The sequence below is a fragment of the Phoca vitulina genome, unplaced genomic scaffold (assembly GCF_004348235.1).
Source record: "Phoca vitulina isolate PV1807 unplaced genomic scaffold, GSC_HSeal_1.0 scaffold63, whole genome shotgun sequence".
In the NCBI taxonomy this organism is placed as follows: domain Eukaryota; kingdom Metazoa; phylum Chordata; class Mammalia; order Carnivora; family Phocidae; genus Phoca; species Phoca vitulina.
The window spans coordinates 4,942,578-4,960,223 of NW_022589766.1; the positions used below are offsets into that span (position 1 = coordinate 4,942,578).

At 52.9% G+C, this 17,646-nt stretch overlaps 1 protein-coding gene across 2 annotated transcripts in view; it reads right to left on the minus strand.

The window, feature by feature from the left end:
- OTOF (otoferlin) overlaps window positions 1–17,646 on the minus strand; it is a 92,635-nt gene that overhangs the window by 55,391 nt on the left and 19,598 nt on the right. For both annotated transcript variants that reach the window (XM_032391664.1, XM_032391663.1), the window contains exon 3: window positions 6,006–6,094. In XM_032391664.1, the coding sequence (XP_032247555.1) occupies window positions 6,006–6,094 (89 nt within the window). The remainder of the gene's footprint in view (window positions 1–6,005; window positions 6,095–17,646) is intronic.

Consider the following 17,646-nt stretch of genomic DNA (forward strand, 5'->3'; position numbering starts at 1 on the left):
TAATCCTGCTTCTCCGGGTTGTTTAGAGGGCTGAGAGCCTCTGAGCATCTAGCACATCGTCAGCACTCCAGAAGCGGTCTGGTGGCTCTGCTGTGAGCCTCTCCAGAGCGGGGGTGGGGGCTAGGGGGGTGGAGGGCTATGTTTCCTACTTCCAGCCTCTGTTTGCTATTTCCAGCACACAGGGGCTCTCAACATCTGCTGGCTGAATTAGTGAACAACAGCGGGTGCCTAATAAATGCTGATTGAGTTGACTTGAGCCCCATTTCACCCTATGGTTTGAAGGTCACTGCTCTGGGAGAGAACCGGGAACTGAGAGACGTTCTCACATGGTGATTCCACATGGCGTAGATTAAAAGGTTCAACCGTTTCTGGTTGAAGCGGCAGAGGCTGAGGGGAGCGCCCAAAGTGTGTGAGAGCTGGAGGGGCCTTGGGGTCACCCGCTGCTGCCCTTGATTTACAGAGGAGGAAGGTGAGTCCGAGAAAGCAGGAAGGGACGCAGCTAACAGACGGCACATCCAAGCGAGGTGAGGCAGGGGGCAAATTGTGACTTTAATGGACATGTCGGATGTCTGCACTCTCCTGAGGAGCACACAGAGTGGATACTGTTTAAAAAAAAAAAAAAAGGCTCCCATCTGTGTGGGCGGAGGAAGTGGCCAGAGCAGCCCTGGTGGACAAACATGAAATGCTTCCCTCCGAGGCTCAGAGCCCTGTCCACCCGCTGTCCTGCCTCCCCAAGGGCAAAACTCTTCAAACCACTCCTCCACTGGAAAGCCTGACCAGGCTTCCAGGGGCTTCTGAGACCCAGCCCAGCGGAGGCCTCCCTGGCAGCATCCTGGCCTCTCCCAGGCTTGGGCCGTGCCCAGGGAGGAGAAGTCCCGGCAAGGGGCCAGGGGACCTGGAGCAGCTGACCCTCAGTCTCAGCTTTGTCTTTATGACATGAGGAGGTGGGTGGGTTTGCAGCCCTCGTACTGTGTAGAATTCTAACAACAGACTATAGTTATGAAAAAATACGGGTCTTTTGACAGCTTCACCTCTTTTTGATTTTCAATCAGTGGTTTTCGAACTTCAGAATAAACAGAATCTTCTGGAGGGCTTGTGAAAACATAAATGGCTGGGACCTCCGCGTCCACGGTTGTGCTGGCAACTGTTTGACCCCCAGCTGGGAGAGAAGGACAGTCCTGACTTGGAGCTCCTGACGATCTCTGTGGTGCCAATACTTGCGCCAAGGCCAATTTCAAGCTTCCAACGTGCGGTCCCTGAACTCCCAGAGATGTGCACCATCTGCTCTTGGGAGCGGGTAAGAGCCAGCTCCAGGTCACCCCTGGCCCCACCCGCCGCCCCGGAGTCTGATGCAGCAGGCAGGACGGCCCTGAGAATAGGTGTTTCTGACAAGTTTCCAGGTAACACTGACGATGCTGGGTGGGGAGCACACTTCGAGAATCCCTGTCCACTACTTCCCTTTGCCAACGGGCCCTTTGAGTCCTAGTAGGACCCACTGAGCACCCGTGGAGTGTGGGCACTCGGGCCGTCTTTCCTGGACGCTGCCCCTCGCACAGCAGGGGAAGGATCAGCAGAGATGCTGCAATGTGACAAGAGACCCCCAGGGAACAGGATGGAGCCATTCCCCCCGCAAGTGCTCACTGAGGTTAAGTCTCAGACCTTAGACTTGGGGGCCCCAGAGGAAGGCTTGCCCAGCATTTTGTTAAGGAAGAGTCCCTTCAGCATCCTCCCTGACTCCTACTCTCCACCCCCTGCTAGACACTCTGTGACGGGCAACTCAGTACTCCACAGGGGCTCTCGCTGCTTTAGCCACACTTACTCTGTGGTCCGCCTCCTGGCAAATTCCCCACCCCGCACGCCCTGGTCTGAGCCTTGTCCACACGCAGACTAAATGCCATCCTCTGGGTGGGTCAGCACGGATGAGCTGCCTGGGAGGATGGGCGCCCGGGGTGACCAGGCAGGGTGGGCTCATGAGCCCTGGGACAGCAGGGTCCTTTCTCTGGAAAGTGGAAGTGTGAGGCCATTCATCCTCTGGGAAGGAACATTGGCCTGACCCCCAGTTGAAGACCAGCTCTGCCCTGCCCTTGCTGTGTGATCCTGGGCAAGGACCCTTGCTGGGCCTGTTTCCCCAAGTTAGGTGAAGGAGCTGGAACCTGACTCTCTGTCCTCTGTGGCCTCCCTCATGTGGCCCATTGAAGTTACCCATCACAAAAAGGGCAGCCCCTAGGGCCCACAGCCACCCAGGAGGCTGGGCTGGCCCCCACAGAGTGGCCAGGTGGGCTGGGCAGGGGCAGCAGGGAGGGGGCCTCAGGCATGGATGGGCCCAGAGACAGACCACAAGAGAGCGGCAACCAGGCACCAGGACCTGTCAATAATTCATGGCTTTCCCCTGGCAGCCCGTGTCAAGTGCCCAGGGCCTGGCCAGGCCTCCACTGCTCTCCTGGCTCCTGAATTATTCAGAAGTCCCAGGAGACTGGAGCTTGTAGCAGACTGTTCCCCATCAATGGTTCTGCACAGGGAAAGGGGGACACACAAGGTCCTCTGGATCTGACACCTTGTCCTCACAGGAGGTTCCTGAAGGAGGACCTCGTTCAAGGCAGGCTGGGCAGACTTGGGGTCTCCTGGTGACTGATCAGGAATCGCTCCCCCCGGCAGCCCCTACCACCACTGGGGAAGGGGCCAGTTCCCAAGCCACCCTCTGCTACTAGAACAAGTCTCTTTCTCTGAGATGGGGGTAATGAGAGCAGGCCCATAAACTCTATTTCTCATACCAGCTTCCTTTACCTCAGTTTTCCCAAACGCATCAATCATGTGACTTGGCTCTCACCTCGGAGTGCCCTGAACTTTTCAGAGAAGAAGGATCATTTGGATTTCTGCTTCCAGACCCTTCCACCCCGCACACCCTCTGACTCCTGACCCCATGGGGCATTTATTCATTCACTCATTCCACAAAGTAATCAGGGGCCTGCTAGGGGCCAGGCACTGTCCCCAGTGGCAGAAGTGGCTTTGCTGGCTGCTAAGCCCAGTTCAAACCCCAGAGGCCCCCCCTCATCTCAGCTGCCTCATGAGAAGGAGCCCGGGGCCTCCAGGGTGGGGAGACCTGAGCCCCACTGACTCCAAGCACCCCGCCCTCCCACTCCAACCCCCAAGCTGGTCTGTGTCAGGATGGGCCTTGTGTTCTTCATGGGATGGCCACTCCTTTTCCAAGAAAATGAGAGGACCCTTTCCCATCAGGCCAGACCTCTCCTGGAGGGGTTTCCTGCCTCCTCTTGGGTGGAGCAGGGAGGGTGGCGAGAGAGTAAGAAGGGGACAATTAGGTTAGGAACTCCCCTGCTCTGTCTCTCGCTTGTTGGCATTTCAGAACAACTAACTGAAGCCTAAAGTTTCAGTGTATTCACTGGGATGGTATTCAATTCCTAATTTAACAAATACTTCTGATTTGTTTATAGCAAGAGTTTTTATGTTTCCGAGGGTTTCCAGCATTTCAGTGACTGTCTAGCGCCTTTCACTGTAAAGAACGTACTAATTTCAATCATGTCAGTGGTGTCCACAATCACTGCTCACATGCCCTGGTTTTCTGGGAAGTCCAGGATTAGGAATGGGAGAAGGAAGACAGGCATCCTAGCCCCAGCCCTGCCGCTGTCCAGTGGCCTCAGTCACCTCTCTGAGACTCAGTTTCCCCATCTGTGCAGTGAGGGTTGCACTGGCTAGGCTCTGAGGCTCCTGGAAGCTCTGACAGCATGTGGGTCCCTGCTGGGGTGCCTGGATGCCTCTCCTGACCCTCAGCTTCCAATTCTTCCTTTCCACACCCACTTCGGTCTGTGTCCCTTCTGCTCCTGTTTTTCTTATCCTCACAGGTCACCCGATCTCTCACCCTAGGGAAGAAGGTTTTGCTTCATCTTGGGGGCACCTGGTAGGGTGTCCCACTAACCTCTCTTGTGGATACTATAGCAGCTGCCTGAATGTTGTGATACCCCAAGAGGCCAAAGGGTGGCCCCTCTGTCCTGAACATCTTCCCCTGTGGCCCTGCCAGCAGGCCTAAAATGCCCACACCCCATGCTCAGCTGAGATGTTGTGGGTTCTCAATAAAGACCACAGAATCCTTGAAGCCTGTGTGGTTCAGCCCAATTCAAAAATCCCCATTCAGAAATCCCCTTCACAACATTGTGGTCCACTCCCTACTCAGCCTCTCCCCATGATGGGGACCTCACTACTTCCTAACAACTCATTGGTTGGAGAGTTCTGGTTATCTTTCAGCTGTCTGCTGTCTCCCAGCAATGCAGCCTGGTCCTGGTCCTGCCCCTGGGCACACATCTCTCTTTCCTCTTCCAAATGGCAGAAAACCTTCCTGGGGGAAAGGCATGGTGACTTAATCTCTCATTTCAGTACCTTCCGTGACTAGCACAGTGTCTGCCTGGTAGAGAATATTTGCTCCGTGAATGTTTGATGAGTAGTTGGATGGATAGATGGATGGATGAATGGATGGATGGATGGATAGATGGATGAATGGACAGAAGGATGGATGGAAGGATGGATGAAAGGAAGGATGAATGGAAGGAAGGATTAATGGAAGGAAGGATGGACAGAAGGATGGACGGAAGGAAGGAAGGAAGGAAGGAAGGATGGATGGATGGAAAGATGAATGGATGGAAGGATAGATGGAAGGATGGACAGATGGATGGAAAGATGAAGGGATGGAAGGATGGATGGATGGATGGAAAAAATGAATGGATGGAAGGATGGATGGATGGAAGGATAGATATATGGATGGATGGACATGTCCTCTGTGATTTTCTCCTTGAGGCTCTCATCCCCTTGTCAGACTTAAGGTCTCTTCTCCTGGCACCCCAAGGAGCTGCCTACTGGTATTCTCTTCAACCAGCATGAGGAGAGTGGAACCTCATCCTTCACCTCTCCTGCTCTGATTGTTCTACTTCTATTAATATGAGCTAGGATTAGGTCAGGTTTCTTTTGTTTGTAGTCCTGTTGAGTAATACTGCACTGTTGAGTAATATTGCACTCTCATCTAGTAATATCCCCATGCTTTTCTGGACATGTTGCTATTCAGCCATGATCCCCTCTAGCTGGTATAAAAGCAATTGGTTTTGAATCTCCAAATGAGACTTTACATTTATTATATTTAGCCACCATTCCAGACTGTTCAAATCATCCTGAATTCTGTTTGTTGCCCGAGAGATGGATGGGAACTACTTTTACTGAACACTTAGTAGTGACAGTGCTCATGTGGTAGGTGTGCTTCATTGAAGAATGTAAGCCCCATGAGGGTAGACACTTGCTATCCTCAGCACCTAGTTCAGGGCCTGACACACAGTAGGCACTTAGTAAACATTTGGAAGAATGAATAAGGGAATGAATGAATGAATATCTATCTCATTTAATTCTCACAGCTTCCTTTGAGGTAAATACCTACACTTTTTACAGGTGAGTACTTTGAACTCAGAGAGATTATGTAACCATCTCAGGGTCACACAGTAGATGACTGAGCTTGAAATCTGAGATCAGGCTTTCCTGATTCCCAAACCACTGCACCCAACTGCCTCAGAGCTTCTCAGTCTTCCCAGGTGTGGCAAGTTTGCCCTCAAGGCTACAGATGGTCTATTGGAGTACATTATCAGCCATTCTGTTAACTCCTCTGCTGGGTAACTGTCACCCAGGATGGTATAAAGCGGGAGACTTAAAGAAGGGGATAGGAAGCTGAGATGGGGCTGGGGACAGAAGGAGTGAATGGGAGGGTAGGGTGTTCTTGGCTGACAATGTTTGGGAGGGCTGAGGGACTCTAAGGACACTTGATCTTAGCCAAAAGGCCGAGAAGCGATGAGGGACTCTAAGGACAATATGAGAGAGCAAGGAGGGGGTTCTTCGACAGTCAGTCCAGAGTAGGCTGGGGGTGTGAGTCCCCTTTTAAGCCCAAAAGACAGGGTAGCCCAAGGAGGAGGGCAGGCCCCCAGTCCCTTCAGGCCCCACCTCTCCCACCCCACACTTACTTGTTGCTGAAGACTTTGCTATAGTTGAAGATCTGAATCTCAAGTATCTCATTGCTGTCGATGCTGCTGGCCACTGGCCACCGGAAGGTCTAGGGAGAGAGAGACAGCTGTGGCCTTAGATGGAAATGAAAGGGTATGACGAGTAGGAGGCAGATCCCTGGTAAGGTGGCCCTCCACATGGACCCAGTGCCCCACAGGGATAAAGTTCACACCTAGAATCTCATATAATTCCAAGCACCCCCTTGTAACATGGGTATCGTGACCCATTCCTCTTTCAAAGATGGCACTCAGAGAGGTCCAGTGACCTACCCAAGGTCATATGGTGAGTGCAAGAACCTAGGGCTAACCAGGACTTCTGAGTCTCAGCCCAATTCCTGGGGTGCACTCAGGAGTGGGTGGTGCAGCCAGGATGGAGTGGGCTCCAGGGTAACAGCAAGGATTGTGGGCATGGGCTTGGTTTTTGCTGTGTGCTGAGTGGAACTGTAAGCTTCTAGCTCTCTCCTGACAGAAGCATTTTGGCTGGCCCAAGCTCTGCCTTGAGTGGGAGGTCCTAGGCCCCCCATTCAGGTCAAATCACTCCTCACACTGGCAATGTTAACTTTGGGAACAGACTTTAGCTGTTCAGTGTTATTAGGGTCAGTCCCACAGAGGACGGGCGGCCTGTTTCCAGCACGCTGTTTCTAAATTTACCCTCACCACTTCTATCTTGGCTTCGTTATTTTTTTTTTTAAGATTTTATTTATTTATTTATCAGAGAGAGAGAGAACGAGCAGGGGGAGGAGCAAAGGGAGAAGCAGGCTCCCCGCTGAGCAAGGAGCCCGACGCGGGACTCGATCCCAGGACCCTGAGATCATGACCTGATCTTGGCTTCATTATTAAATTGATAATCATGATGAGCAGGAAGTTGAGTGGGATTTTTCCTGATGCCCTAGAAATGTCAAGGAGGGCCCAAAATAGAGGCTAGAGGTGCTAAGTACCCCATTCTCTAAAGAGAGCTGCCAACAGGCAGAACCAGGTGCCTGCCTCAGGGCTTCCTCAAAGGCCTGCTACCCCCAACCACCACCCCAGCGCTCCTCCTTCTTCCTGGGGTGTAAAGAAGACTGGGGAAGGGAAAGATGGCAACAGTAATATCCTAGGCCCAGCGTTTTTGTGGCCCCTTCCTAGGACAATTGCTCAGAGAGGTTGAGGCACCTGTAGGAAGGGGAGCCTAACATGCAAGTTCCCAATAACATCTGCCAGGGCAGTGGACTGACTGGTCCGTCCCCCAAGCCTCTAGGGAGACCCGCGGGCCACCTTGGGCAAGGCGGTGGCCATAACTAGTTTGACATGCCACCGCTAGGTGTGTCAAGTATGTGGTTTCTGCTCTGTGGGGCCGCGGGGGTGCTGTGAAGGGGAGCCAGGCTCAGCAAGCCTGCTGACCTTCCACCCAAGCCTGCCCTCCAGGGGAAGGGTCCTCAGCTTGGGTGAGGCTGCAGGGCTATGCCCCCAGCGGCAGGAGCTGAGGTGGGGTGGAGTCAGGAGTCCTAGGCTGGGAATCCGTATGGTGTGGTGAGGCCCTCTCAGGTTCCCCACAGGACCCACCCACACGGCGCTCTCTGAGACAGCTAGCGTTTGCAGGCCGGCCGTGCTGACAGCTTCCAGAGCTGGTTGGAGCTTGCCAGAGAAGCTGTCACACCACAAGGAGGGGCTACACCCATGGCAGTGCCCCTAGAATCAGACCATGTCCCCGACCCTGGGCTGGAGCGGCTAGAGGATGCTGAGGGCCAGAGCAGGTGTCCTTGTCCCACTCCGTGTCTGGAGCCACAAGGCTGACAGAAACGAGAAGACCAGGCCCAGGCTCAAAGGAGATGCCAGACTGGAACAGCAAGCCTTCCTGGACTGGACTGTGAATAACTGAAGATTACCAGAAAGCTCTGAGGTCTGCTCACGATGTCGCTAAGAGATGGTATCGATGGGGATTTTGACAGAACAGCTGGAAGGCAGTGACTTCTAAATTTGTTTCATTTTTATACCCCTTCCAATCCAGACTGCTCAGTAGGCTAGAAATAAACAATAACGATAATAATCTTAATAATAGCTGCCATTTGTAGAGAACTTTTCATTATGCAGGGGGCTGAGTGGTTTAGATGCACTAATTTATTTAGTCTCTATTCCAACCCAAGAGGCTGCTCCCGTGTTCTCTGTTTCATACACAGGGAAGCCAGGCCGCACAGAAGGAACATGATTCAGAGAACTTTGTTGTTGGTGGCCGAGCAGGCCCTGGGGATCCTCTGAGAGCTGGCCCCGCAAGCCATTCTAAAGCTTCCTTCTCCCATACTGGGGGCCCAGGGGTTTGGGGGGCGCCAAACCAGCTTGGCAGGTCACTGCACAGTGTGGGCAGGGCCTGTCTCAGGAAAAAGGCCTCCTGTTATTCTCTTCAGTCCCGGGGAGGATTCAGCTGGAGTGGGCAGGTGAGAGAGGAAGAAGCAGTGGACGGAGAAAGGTTGGAGGCCGGGGAGGGAGAGGGTTCTGAGTGGGGCCTGGGGAGGACTTTGGAGGCCATGGACCCAGAAGGGCAGGATGAGCAGGCAGCCCACCCCGGCCTGCAGGCCTCATTAAGTGGCTTTTGCTCCTGCTGTAAGATCTCCAGCTGCATGCCTCCAGCTCTGCCAAGTGTGTGGTTTTCTTAATGAAGTTGCTTTTAATTGAGCTGCAGGGAAATAAGCTAGCTCGTGAAGGCCCAACTCACCAGCCACAGTGCCGAGGGGAGAGGCCTGGGGAGCCTCCGAGATTTCGAGATTTGTTTCTGTGGGATGAAGGGGGTGGGTGTTTGCTCCACCTGAGGGTGTGCGGGTGGGGTCTCGACTTTGGAAGGAGAGGACGATTAGGAGATAAAGGAGGTCACTGTGGCAGTGGCGCCATGACAGGAAAGGGTGCTGAGCAGTGACATTAATGAACTGAACACAAAGGATCAGCAGAAGTCATTTAGAGGAAAAGGGACCCAGAGAAGGAAGCTGCTTGGGACTTCTGCTTGCTCGCCACCAGGCACTGACTTGCCTAGTGATTGGGGTGCAGTTTACTGGGCCGGGGGGAGGGGGTGCGTGTGACAGGAACACGGAGCTGGTCGCCATGGGCCGATGCACCGAACAGAGCGTAGGGGGGTCTGGGTAGGCCGCCTGCACAGGAGACTCCGCAGGAAAGGCCTGGATGCACAGCGTGGGGGGGCCCTTTCGGGAATATACCACATTCAGTGTTTCCAGGAAGGAGCCCCAGGACGAGGGGACAGGAGGAGCAGATGCTCCAGCGTCGCTGGGGTGGGGGGTCAGTGACTGAGGACGCCGGGACGAAGGCGGTCCCAGGGGCTTTGGTGGGCGAAGAGGAGGCTAGTCCTGAGGGAGTCCTCCAGCTCGCGCCTCTGACTCCCCTCCTTGCTCACTCCCGTCCCTCACTTCTCTACCTCCCATGCCCGCCTCCCCTTCTCTGTTCTCTTCCGCTGGCTGCCCTGCTTTCTGCTCCTCACCGCCTCCATTCCGACCTTTATCAGTTTCTCTCCGGGTCTCGGTCTCTCTCCCTCTCTCAGTGGTCCTCCATCCTGCCCTCACCCTAGAATCCCTTCCAGAAGCTTTTAACACGCCCTCGGCCCACGCTGCATTTGAGACCGATTCCACGGCGTCTGTGGGGCTCCGGGCGTGGGCTGGGGAGCGGCCAGGCGCCTGCTCGCGCGCCTGCATCCGGGTCTGCGGGCAGGCCCCGCCCACGGAAGTCAGGCGCCAGCTTCCTCTCCCTCCCGCACCTGCCTCGACGAGGAGCACGCAGGGCGTTGCAACGCGGCACCGCGAAGCACCTGCCGGACTCAGAGTCCCCCGGCTGTGGCCCGTGCAGCATTTCCAGCCCCACCTGGGCCGCTGCCGCCTTCCCGCGCGCAGCGAATACCTCCTGACTCTGGGAACAGCGGTGAGCAGGACACGCAAGGACCCCTCTCGCCGACTTCTGAAGGACACACCCTCTGTCACTTCTCTTAGCTCCTCTGACAGCTAAGAGGTCCCGCCCTGGCTCTGCCACGACCTGGCTTAGGGATTGCAGGCCACTCCTGCCACGGTGCCTCGGCTCCCTCGTGGATGAAATGAGGGTGACCATACCTCCCTCCCGGGGCTGTGGAAAGAACCGAATGAGATCACACAGGTGGATTTTGTAAGCGACACAACACTGCAGAAATTAGAGGCATGACTTACTTTGTTTTGTTTTGCTTTTCCTTGTGGGGACTTTCTACCAGACTGTCGGGGGCTGACCCTCACCCCTCCCTGGCCCTCCACCGCCTCTCCCTCTCCCTCCATCACTCTCTGACCACCTCTTCTGCCTTGGTCTGTTGATGTCCCATTTCTCTTTTACCGGAAAAAGTGTTATTTCTCATTGTCTTCTCACTTTTTGCTGTTACTTCCTTTCCACCAGTTGGGGTGATGTGTACTGACGTGTATGGAGTGCAGCAGGACCACAGGGGAGGTGTGGGGGCTGCGGAGCTCCCGGGCCTGTGCATGCCCCCTCAGAACCCGGAGAGCACACCTGGGGAGAATTCGGTTCTTCTCAGAGTGCTTTTCGCTAATAACCGAGGCTCACAGCAACATGGCCAAGATGTGCTTCTTTTGTCCATGGGGAGGTGGAGGGTGTGAGAGGTGTTGTGGGACACATAGCTGGTTGGGGGTGGAGGCAGGATTGGAACTCAAGTCTCCTGATACTTAGCTCGGGGCTTGAGCTCCCACACTGCACCCTGTCCTGAGGCCAGGGAGATTAGCTGAGGCTGAATCTCAGAGGGGGTCTGCAGCTCTGACCATCCTTCTAGATTGACAGCAACAAAAACGTTTATTTATTGAGTGCTGACCATGTGCTGGGCATTGGCGCCACACTTTACACATACTATATAATTTAATCCCCGCTTTGCAGATGAGGGAACTGAGGCTCAGAGCGGATTTGACCAAAGTAATTCAGCTAGTAAGTGGTCATATAGCTTAGTGGTTGAGATAAGAGCCAGGCCCTCTCAGAAGTGAATGACTAGGTACAGAAGTCGAAGCTACCGTGCTGGAGAGAGTGCGTGGAGAGAGATCCTGGAGAACACGAGGCCACAGGGAGACCCAAGGTGCTCCAGACAATAGTCAGCACCAACTGCCCTCCCAGCTGGATGCAGAAGAACTGCCCAGCTGAGCCCAGCCAACCCACAGAATCACGAGAAACCCTAAAATGTGGAGAATGGGGTGGTTCGTTCTGCAGCACCAGATGACTGTGACTTTATCCCATGCCGTCTCTCTAAGAGTCAGACTCATGTCAGGGAGGCTGACATCAGTGGCAGAGCTGGGCTCCATGCCCCAGGCCTTGCCTCTCCACACACCGGTTGGTGGTGGAGGCAGCCTCAAGCATGGCTCCCTCTCCCTCTGTTGCCCCAAGAACTCCAGGGATAGCTCGACTGTTGCTCTCAGAGCAGCTCAGAGCAGGAGCAGAGTGGACAGGCCCAGTCTTGTCTTCTTCACGGAGGTCTCCCTACACCTGGCATGGGACCTGGCACACAGTAGACAATAAATGGGCCTCAAATGGCTGCCTGGGCTGCAGGCGGGTGAGCTCAGGTGGGCTAGTTCACCTCTCCACACCTCAGCTTACTCTTCTGTAAAGTGAGGGTGACGGTCACAGTACTGGTTCTTGGGGTGATTGTGAGGCTGATGAAGCACAGAACTTGGCACAGAACCCAGTCCAGGGTAAGAGGGTGACCAGCATGGCGGCTTATCATAGTGAGTCTTATATTGTTAGTTCCAGGAGCCAGGGCAAGGGCTGGCATTCTTGGGGATGGCACTGTAGGGACTGCAGGAGGCTTCTGGGAACAAAGGGCCTTTCTCCAGCCTGAGACAGCACCAGCGTGATTCCCTTCCCATGGCCACAACAGCTGAAAGTTGTGCCTTCTATTTCTGAGGTGCCCTGAACATTGGTGGCCCAGAGACTGGGCCAAGGGAATCCACACAGCATTTAAGATTCCACGCCATGTCAGCCTCCAAACACTCTGGGGGGCTCAGATAGTAGCTAAGCCAAACACTGCCACTCAAGATGTCACCAGCCAGCAAGCCCCATTCAAGGGCAAATGTTTTCTGAGCACCTTCTGTGTTTGCTAAGCACCTCCTTGTGCCAGGCTTTGTACATGGCACTGTGGGCAGTACAGAATGCAGGGGTGTTTCCTAGTTCTACGGGAGCTCCTGGATAGTTCTGGAGACACACACAGACCTGAAATTGGCGCCCATGATAGGAACATTGACAGAAGTAAGGTGGCAAGTGTTAGGGGCAGGAGGAGGAAAGGATGACCTTTCTTGGGAGGAGGAGGTCTCAGGATCCCTGGGAATGTAGAGCCGTGACCTAGATTGCCAGCTCACGGCTTGGCCTTGACCTGGCAGGTGCTGGCCAGGGTGGTAGAGTTCTGCATCCTATCAGCCCCAGAGATCTAGGACCCATGGAAAGGTTTCTCTGATGCGGGCTGGGGAATGACCTGGATTATCCTGAACTTCGTCACTCACTAGGTCGGAAACCATCCTAAATCAGCAAGATGATGAACTTAAAGGGACAGTCCTCCAGATTTGGGGGGGGGGGGAATTGGAATGTGCTGCAAAGCTTTAGAATGCAATGGAAAGAGAGTGTCTTGGGAATTTAAAGACCCAAGACTCAAGTTGGGTTCATTCTTTCACTTGGCAATATTCCTTGTGCCCTGTGCTGGGTACCAGGCCATTGATGAACCAGACAGGTAGATTCCTGGCCCCATGGAGCTCACAGCCCATGACTTCCAGGTACAAGTGACGTGGGCAGGAATCTGTCCCTGTCCACCCCACCCCCAGGCTGATGACGTCTCCCTCCTCTGAGTCCAAAAGACCCATGGTCCATCTTTGTCTGTACTGGGTCCATCTCCCCACTGGACTGAGCCCCTTGAGGGCAGGTTCACTTTGCAAGTGACCATAGGCTCTGGGATCAGATAGACTTGGGTTCAAATCCTGATTGTGGTGACTTATCACCTGGAATGATACTAACCCAGTGAGTTATAATGCTTGTGTGAAGCTCTCAGCCCATCCTGCCACACACTAGGTGCTCAGGATATAGCAGCTACTCTTCTTCTTATTCCTACAAGTACTGTTGCTGCCGTGGCCTCTCCTCTGGAGTCTGGTCCATGTAGGCCTGGCTTAGAGCCAAATCAGACTGGCTTGGGGTGGGCTCAGTGTGACCACTCTCATTCCCCCAGAGCAGGGTTCTCTGCTAGCTGCTGGCCTGGCACAAAGTCTGTCTCTCCTTCCCCCCACCCCACCCCGCTCCCTCCCTCCTCCAGAGCTGTAGGTTAAATGCAGGGTCTCAGGTTCCAGCCTCAGGGAAAGGAGACACCACATCCAGGTTCTGTTTCCACCCATTGTTGTCTGAAGAATTGTCTTTCTTCCAAGGCCACCTCCTCCCCACTCAGGTTCCTCGGCCCAGCCCACAGCAGCCCCTCTCACCCTTGTCTGGGCAGAGAAGGGAGAGACATTTGCTATCTTGTCTTTTATTTCATTTTTCAGCCATGCATCTGTCCTGCAAGGCAGGCAGAACAGGGAGTATCTCCCCATTTTACAAAAGGGGAATCTGAGGTCCCGAGAGGTTGAGTGGCCACAGAGTTTGTTAATACTTCAGTGAGGACTGTAGACCAGTTCTCACGACTCCCAGGCCGATGTGCTTTGTACCTCACTGAGCTGATTTTCGAAGGCTCTGGGCACAGTAAACGTGAGAAAAGAGACTTTCTAAAAAGCCAAGAGGCCTTCAGAAGTTTTGCAAGGGACCAATGAGATCCTTTTCCCCAGCTTGTTCTAGAACTACAGACAGGCTGTTTCTTTCAGGGACCAGCAAGGAAGTTTAGGACTTGTCCACCCCAGTCTGGAGAGACAGGTGTAAGCATGTGGTCAGTTCCAGGCTCTCTTTGGGGGCCGAGCTGACCCAGGCCCCTGGGCCCTCCGTGAGCAGGGGGTGGAGGGCTGCCTCCCCCGCTTGATGGGAGTGCAGTGCTGACCAGTGGCAGCCAGACTGCTGGCCACTTCTCAGACGGAGGAATGGTGGCAGGGGGCATGGAAAGACCCCCAAACAAGGCCTTGCGAGGGTGTTGGGGGTCAGGCCCAGGAGTAGCTTCCTACTGCTGCATCCAGAGTGGGTTTCTAATCTAATCTAAGCATGGACTTAGAGCCCTGGCTTTGCTACTTACAGCCCTTGGGATGGATACATACTCTCTGAGCCTGAGCTTCATCATCTGTAGGTTGCTGTGGAGATTGGACGGAAGAGGATTGCTCAGGAAGCAGTGCTGCTTCTGGAAGCTGCCGCCATGATTGTCAGATGGGGCTTCCCCGGGGAAGTGATGGGCAAGTCCCTGCAGTGTGGGAGGGCCTGAGCTTTGCAAGTCATTTAGCATGCTTGGCCCCCATTCCATGAAGTGCCAGTGGGTTCCCCGCTGTGACAACCAGAAACTTCCTAGTCAGCTCATGGGTGGGTAGGGCTTTCCCCAGGTGAGGACCACTTCTCCCCATCTTGAGACTACTCTCTGACTCTGGCCATGTGCTTTTGCTTATTACTCCCCGACATCTGCCCACTCCCCACTCTCGCCATGGAACCAGAGACTCCCCCGTGCCCAAGTTCCTACATGGATCCTCATGAGCTGTTGAGCCTGCTTCCCCCTCTGGGGTATCCTAGCCTGGCACACAGGAAGTACTCAAAATTTGCCCCGTGCTTGTGCTTGGGGCCGGCAGGGACTGACTCTCCACTTGCCCCGTGTTGGGCAGCATCAGGAAGAGGAAGGACACGGTGATTAACTTTGAATGTCATGTATACCTGTGGCTCAGGTGTCCCGAGGAGCAGTTAATGGAAAGGGGCAGCTGCGCCCTTGGGAGAGGCATCAGGTTGCTCACCGGCTGAGGCCTGGGCAGACAAGTCCCCTGGGAGACTTGATGATAAAGAAGGAGTCAGATGCTCTGCCTGGATGATTGGGGGCAGAGGCCCAGGGAGGCAGGACTGTGAGAGACTGAGCCAGGCTCCTGTGTCTCCATTCAACCAACCCCTCCTCTCGGGGCCCTGACTGATGGAGTGGGGAGGGGAAGGAAGCATAGGTTGCATAGTGGGGCAAGCCCAAGGCCAAGATGCTGGCATAGTAGGCAGCCATGGTTCCACTGTCACCACCACCCTTCATTTTGTTCATCATTTGACAAAGAGACCTCATACCTATCATCAGTCCCATTTGACAGATGGGTAACAGAGGCTTAGAAACACACAAAGTCACATAGCCAGGAGGGGAGATGTCTAGAACAGAACTGTCCTTGTGGAGGGCACAGGCTGCCGGCTGTGATGGTCAATGGTTACTCTTGAGCGCAGGAGAGAAGGTCAAGGCCTTGCTTCCCTGTGCCTGCAGCTTTGGGCCTACAGACACAGCCACACTATGTGAGATGGGCCCAATGTGAGGAGGAGATGGGTTCTGGGGGGCCTCTCAGCCTGGTGGCTGCTCAGCTAAATACCAGCTTCAAAGGAAACAGTCTGCCATGAGGCCCTTCCCAGCCCAGCTGAGCCAAAGATTAGAAACAAACCTCAAGAAAGAAGGGGTAAGCTATTCTGGGGGGGGGGGGGCATAGCAGAACTCCTGTTTCATGCCAGGATGGTAACTTAGGACTGCTGGTTCTCACCCCAGAATCAATCCTGGAGAAACTCTAGAAGCAGGAAGGAAATATGGATTCTAGGAAGTAACAAACAAACAGACAAACAACTGTGAGGAACGAGAGACCAAAGCCTCTTTGAGCTGATCTGGGTCGGGAGGGGGGATGGAGGCTGCCCAGGGGAGGCCAGGGAGCAGACTCGGCAGTGGGACAATGGGTGGGAAGAAATCTTCATCAGTTCTGCTTTTACTGATCCCTGGCCTTACCTTGGGGTGATCGTTGCCTTCTCCTTTACTGATAAAATGGTGACAACAGCCCTACTGGGATGAGGATTGACAAAAATAGGTGTTCATGGACCACCTCTCAGTGCAACCTCAAAACTAGTTGGTTAAAAATCTAGCCTGCTTTCCGTCCACCGTGTTTCTCCTTAAGGCTTAGAGATGAGACCTTGCCTGTTTCTGTGGTGACTAGCCCACCCCCCCCCCAACAGTGCTCACGCCTGCCCTTCAACCCCCAGGGCCTGACCGAGCTGGCCTCTGGTGCTTCACCAGTACCGGACAGCAGATAGCGTAGCTGATAGCAGGAGCACTTGAACTGGGCGAAGTAAACAAACACTTGGAGAGACATTTCTTATAAAGGCAAGACAACACACTGAACAGTATATACCAACGGGGGCAGGATCATTAGGACAAATGGACCATAAAGACATTTATTAGCAATATAAAACAAGAACAAGGAATCTTAAGAAAAAAAGAACAAATTAGTAAATTGGGAGATCGTTTTGAAGAACTCCCTCAGAAAACAGCAGGAAAGGACTGATAGACGAAAAAATATAAAAGCAAAGAAATGGCAGCTAGAGGTAGAAGTAGCAGCATTTGATAACATGGGGTGCAGAGAAGAGAACAATATAAAAACTAAATGGAAGGAATATTTGAAAAAAATAATGGAGAGAGAATATTCTATAATATATGAAAGACGAAAAGCCTCGGATTTGAAAAGAGCTCACAAAATAGAGCAAAACAGGAGAGATAAGAGACCCCACAGTTAGACACATTATCATAAAATTTGAGGCTATCAAAGAAAAAGGAATTATGCTTTTTTTCCCCAGGGAGGAAGAAAAGATCCCACGCAAAGGTACAAGAACCAGATGGCCATCAGACTTCTCAATAGCAACAGGCACTGATATTTTGAAGTAAAGGAAAGAACTTTGAGCCTCGAATTTTATATCTAGCGAAAGTCTCATTCAAATTTGAAGAAATGAAAAACTGTTCTCAGATTTATAAAGCTTTAGAAGGTTGGCTACACAAAGTCCTAGACTGAAACTTCTTTTAGAGGAACTACTCAAATGAGAAGAAAAAAACAATGCCAAGAGATGCTTCAAGAGATAAGAAAAGTAAAGGTGATCAGATATCTTGGTGAAAACCATTGTTGTCCTCAAAAAGAAAAAGAAGGCTAGGACAAATAGAAGAAAAGGAGAACACACATTCATAAGAACCTAGAATGAAAATTGTATAACCTAGATGGTGTGGGCTGAGGTAGGGAAAATCAAAGTGGACTAGGAGAGTATTACAATACTTGTCATGATAGGGGAACTATAATTACTGATTTGTTTCCCAGCTATCAACAGGGATACCTAAACGTGACCAAGAAAGGGTGACTACCTTGGAAACAAAAATAGAATGTATAACTTTCACCTAATGAAAGAAAATCTGATCTATCCCATGGAAAGCTGGAAAGGAGAAAAGAAAACAAACAAATGAAAAGGACAGTAAATGGAAAATATAAAATAAGGTGGTAGTAGAAATAAAAAGCAAAACAACAATTACAATAGATGTAAATAGATGAAACTAATCAAAGCACAGAGACTCTCATGCTGGGAGAGAAAATTTAATCTAAGAATACATGCCCTAGGGACGCCTGGGTGGCTCAGTCGGTTAAACGTCTGCCTTCGGCACAGGTCATGATCCCAGGGTCCTGGGATCAAGTCCCGC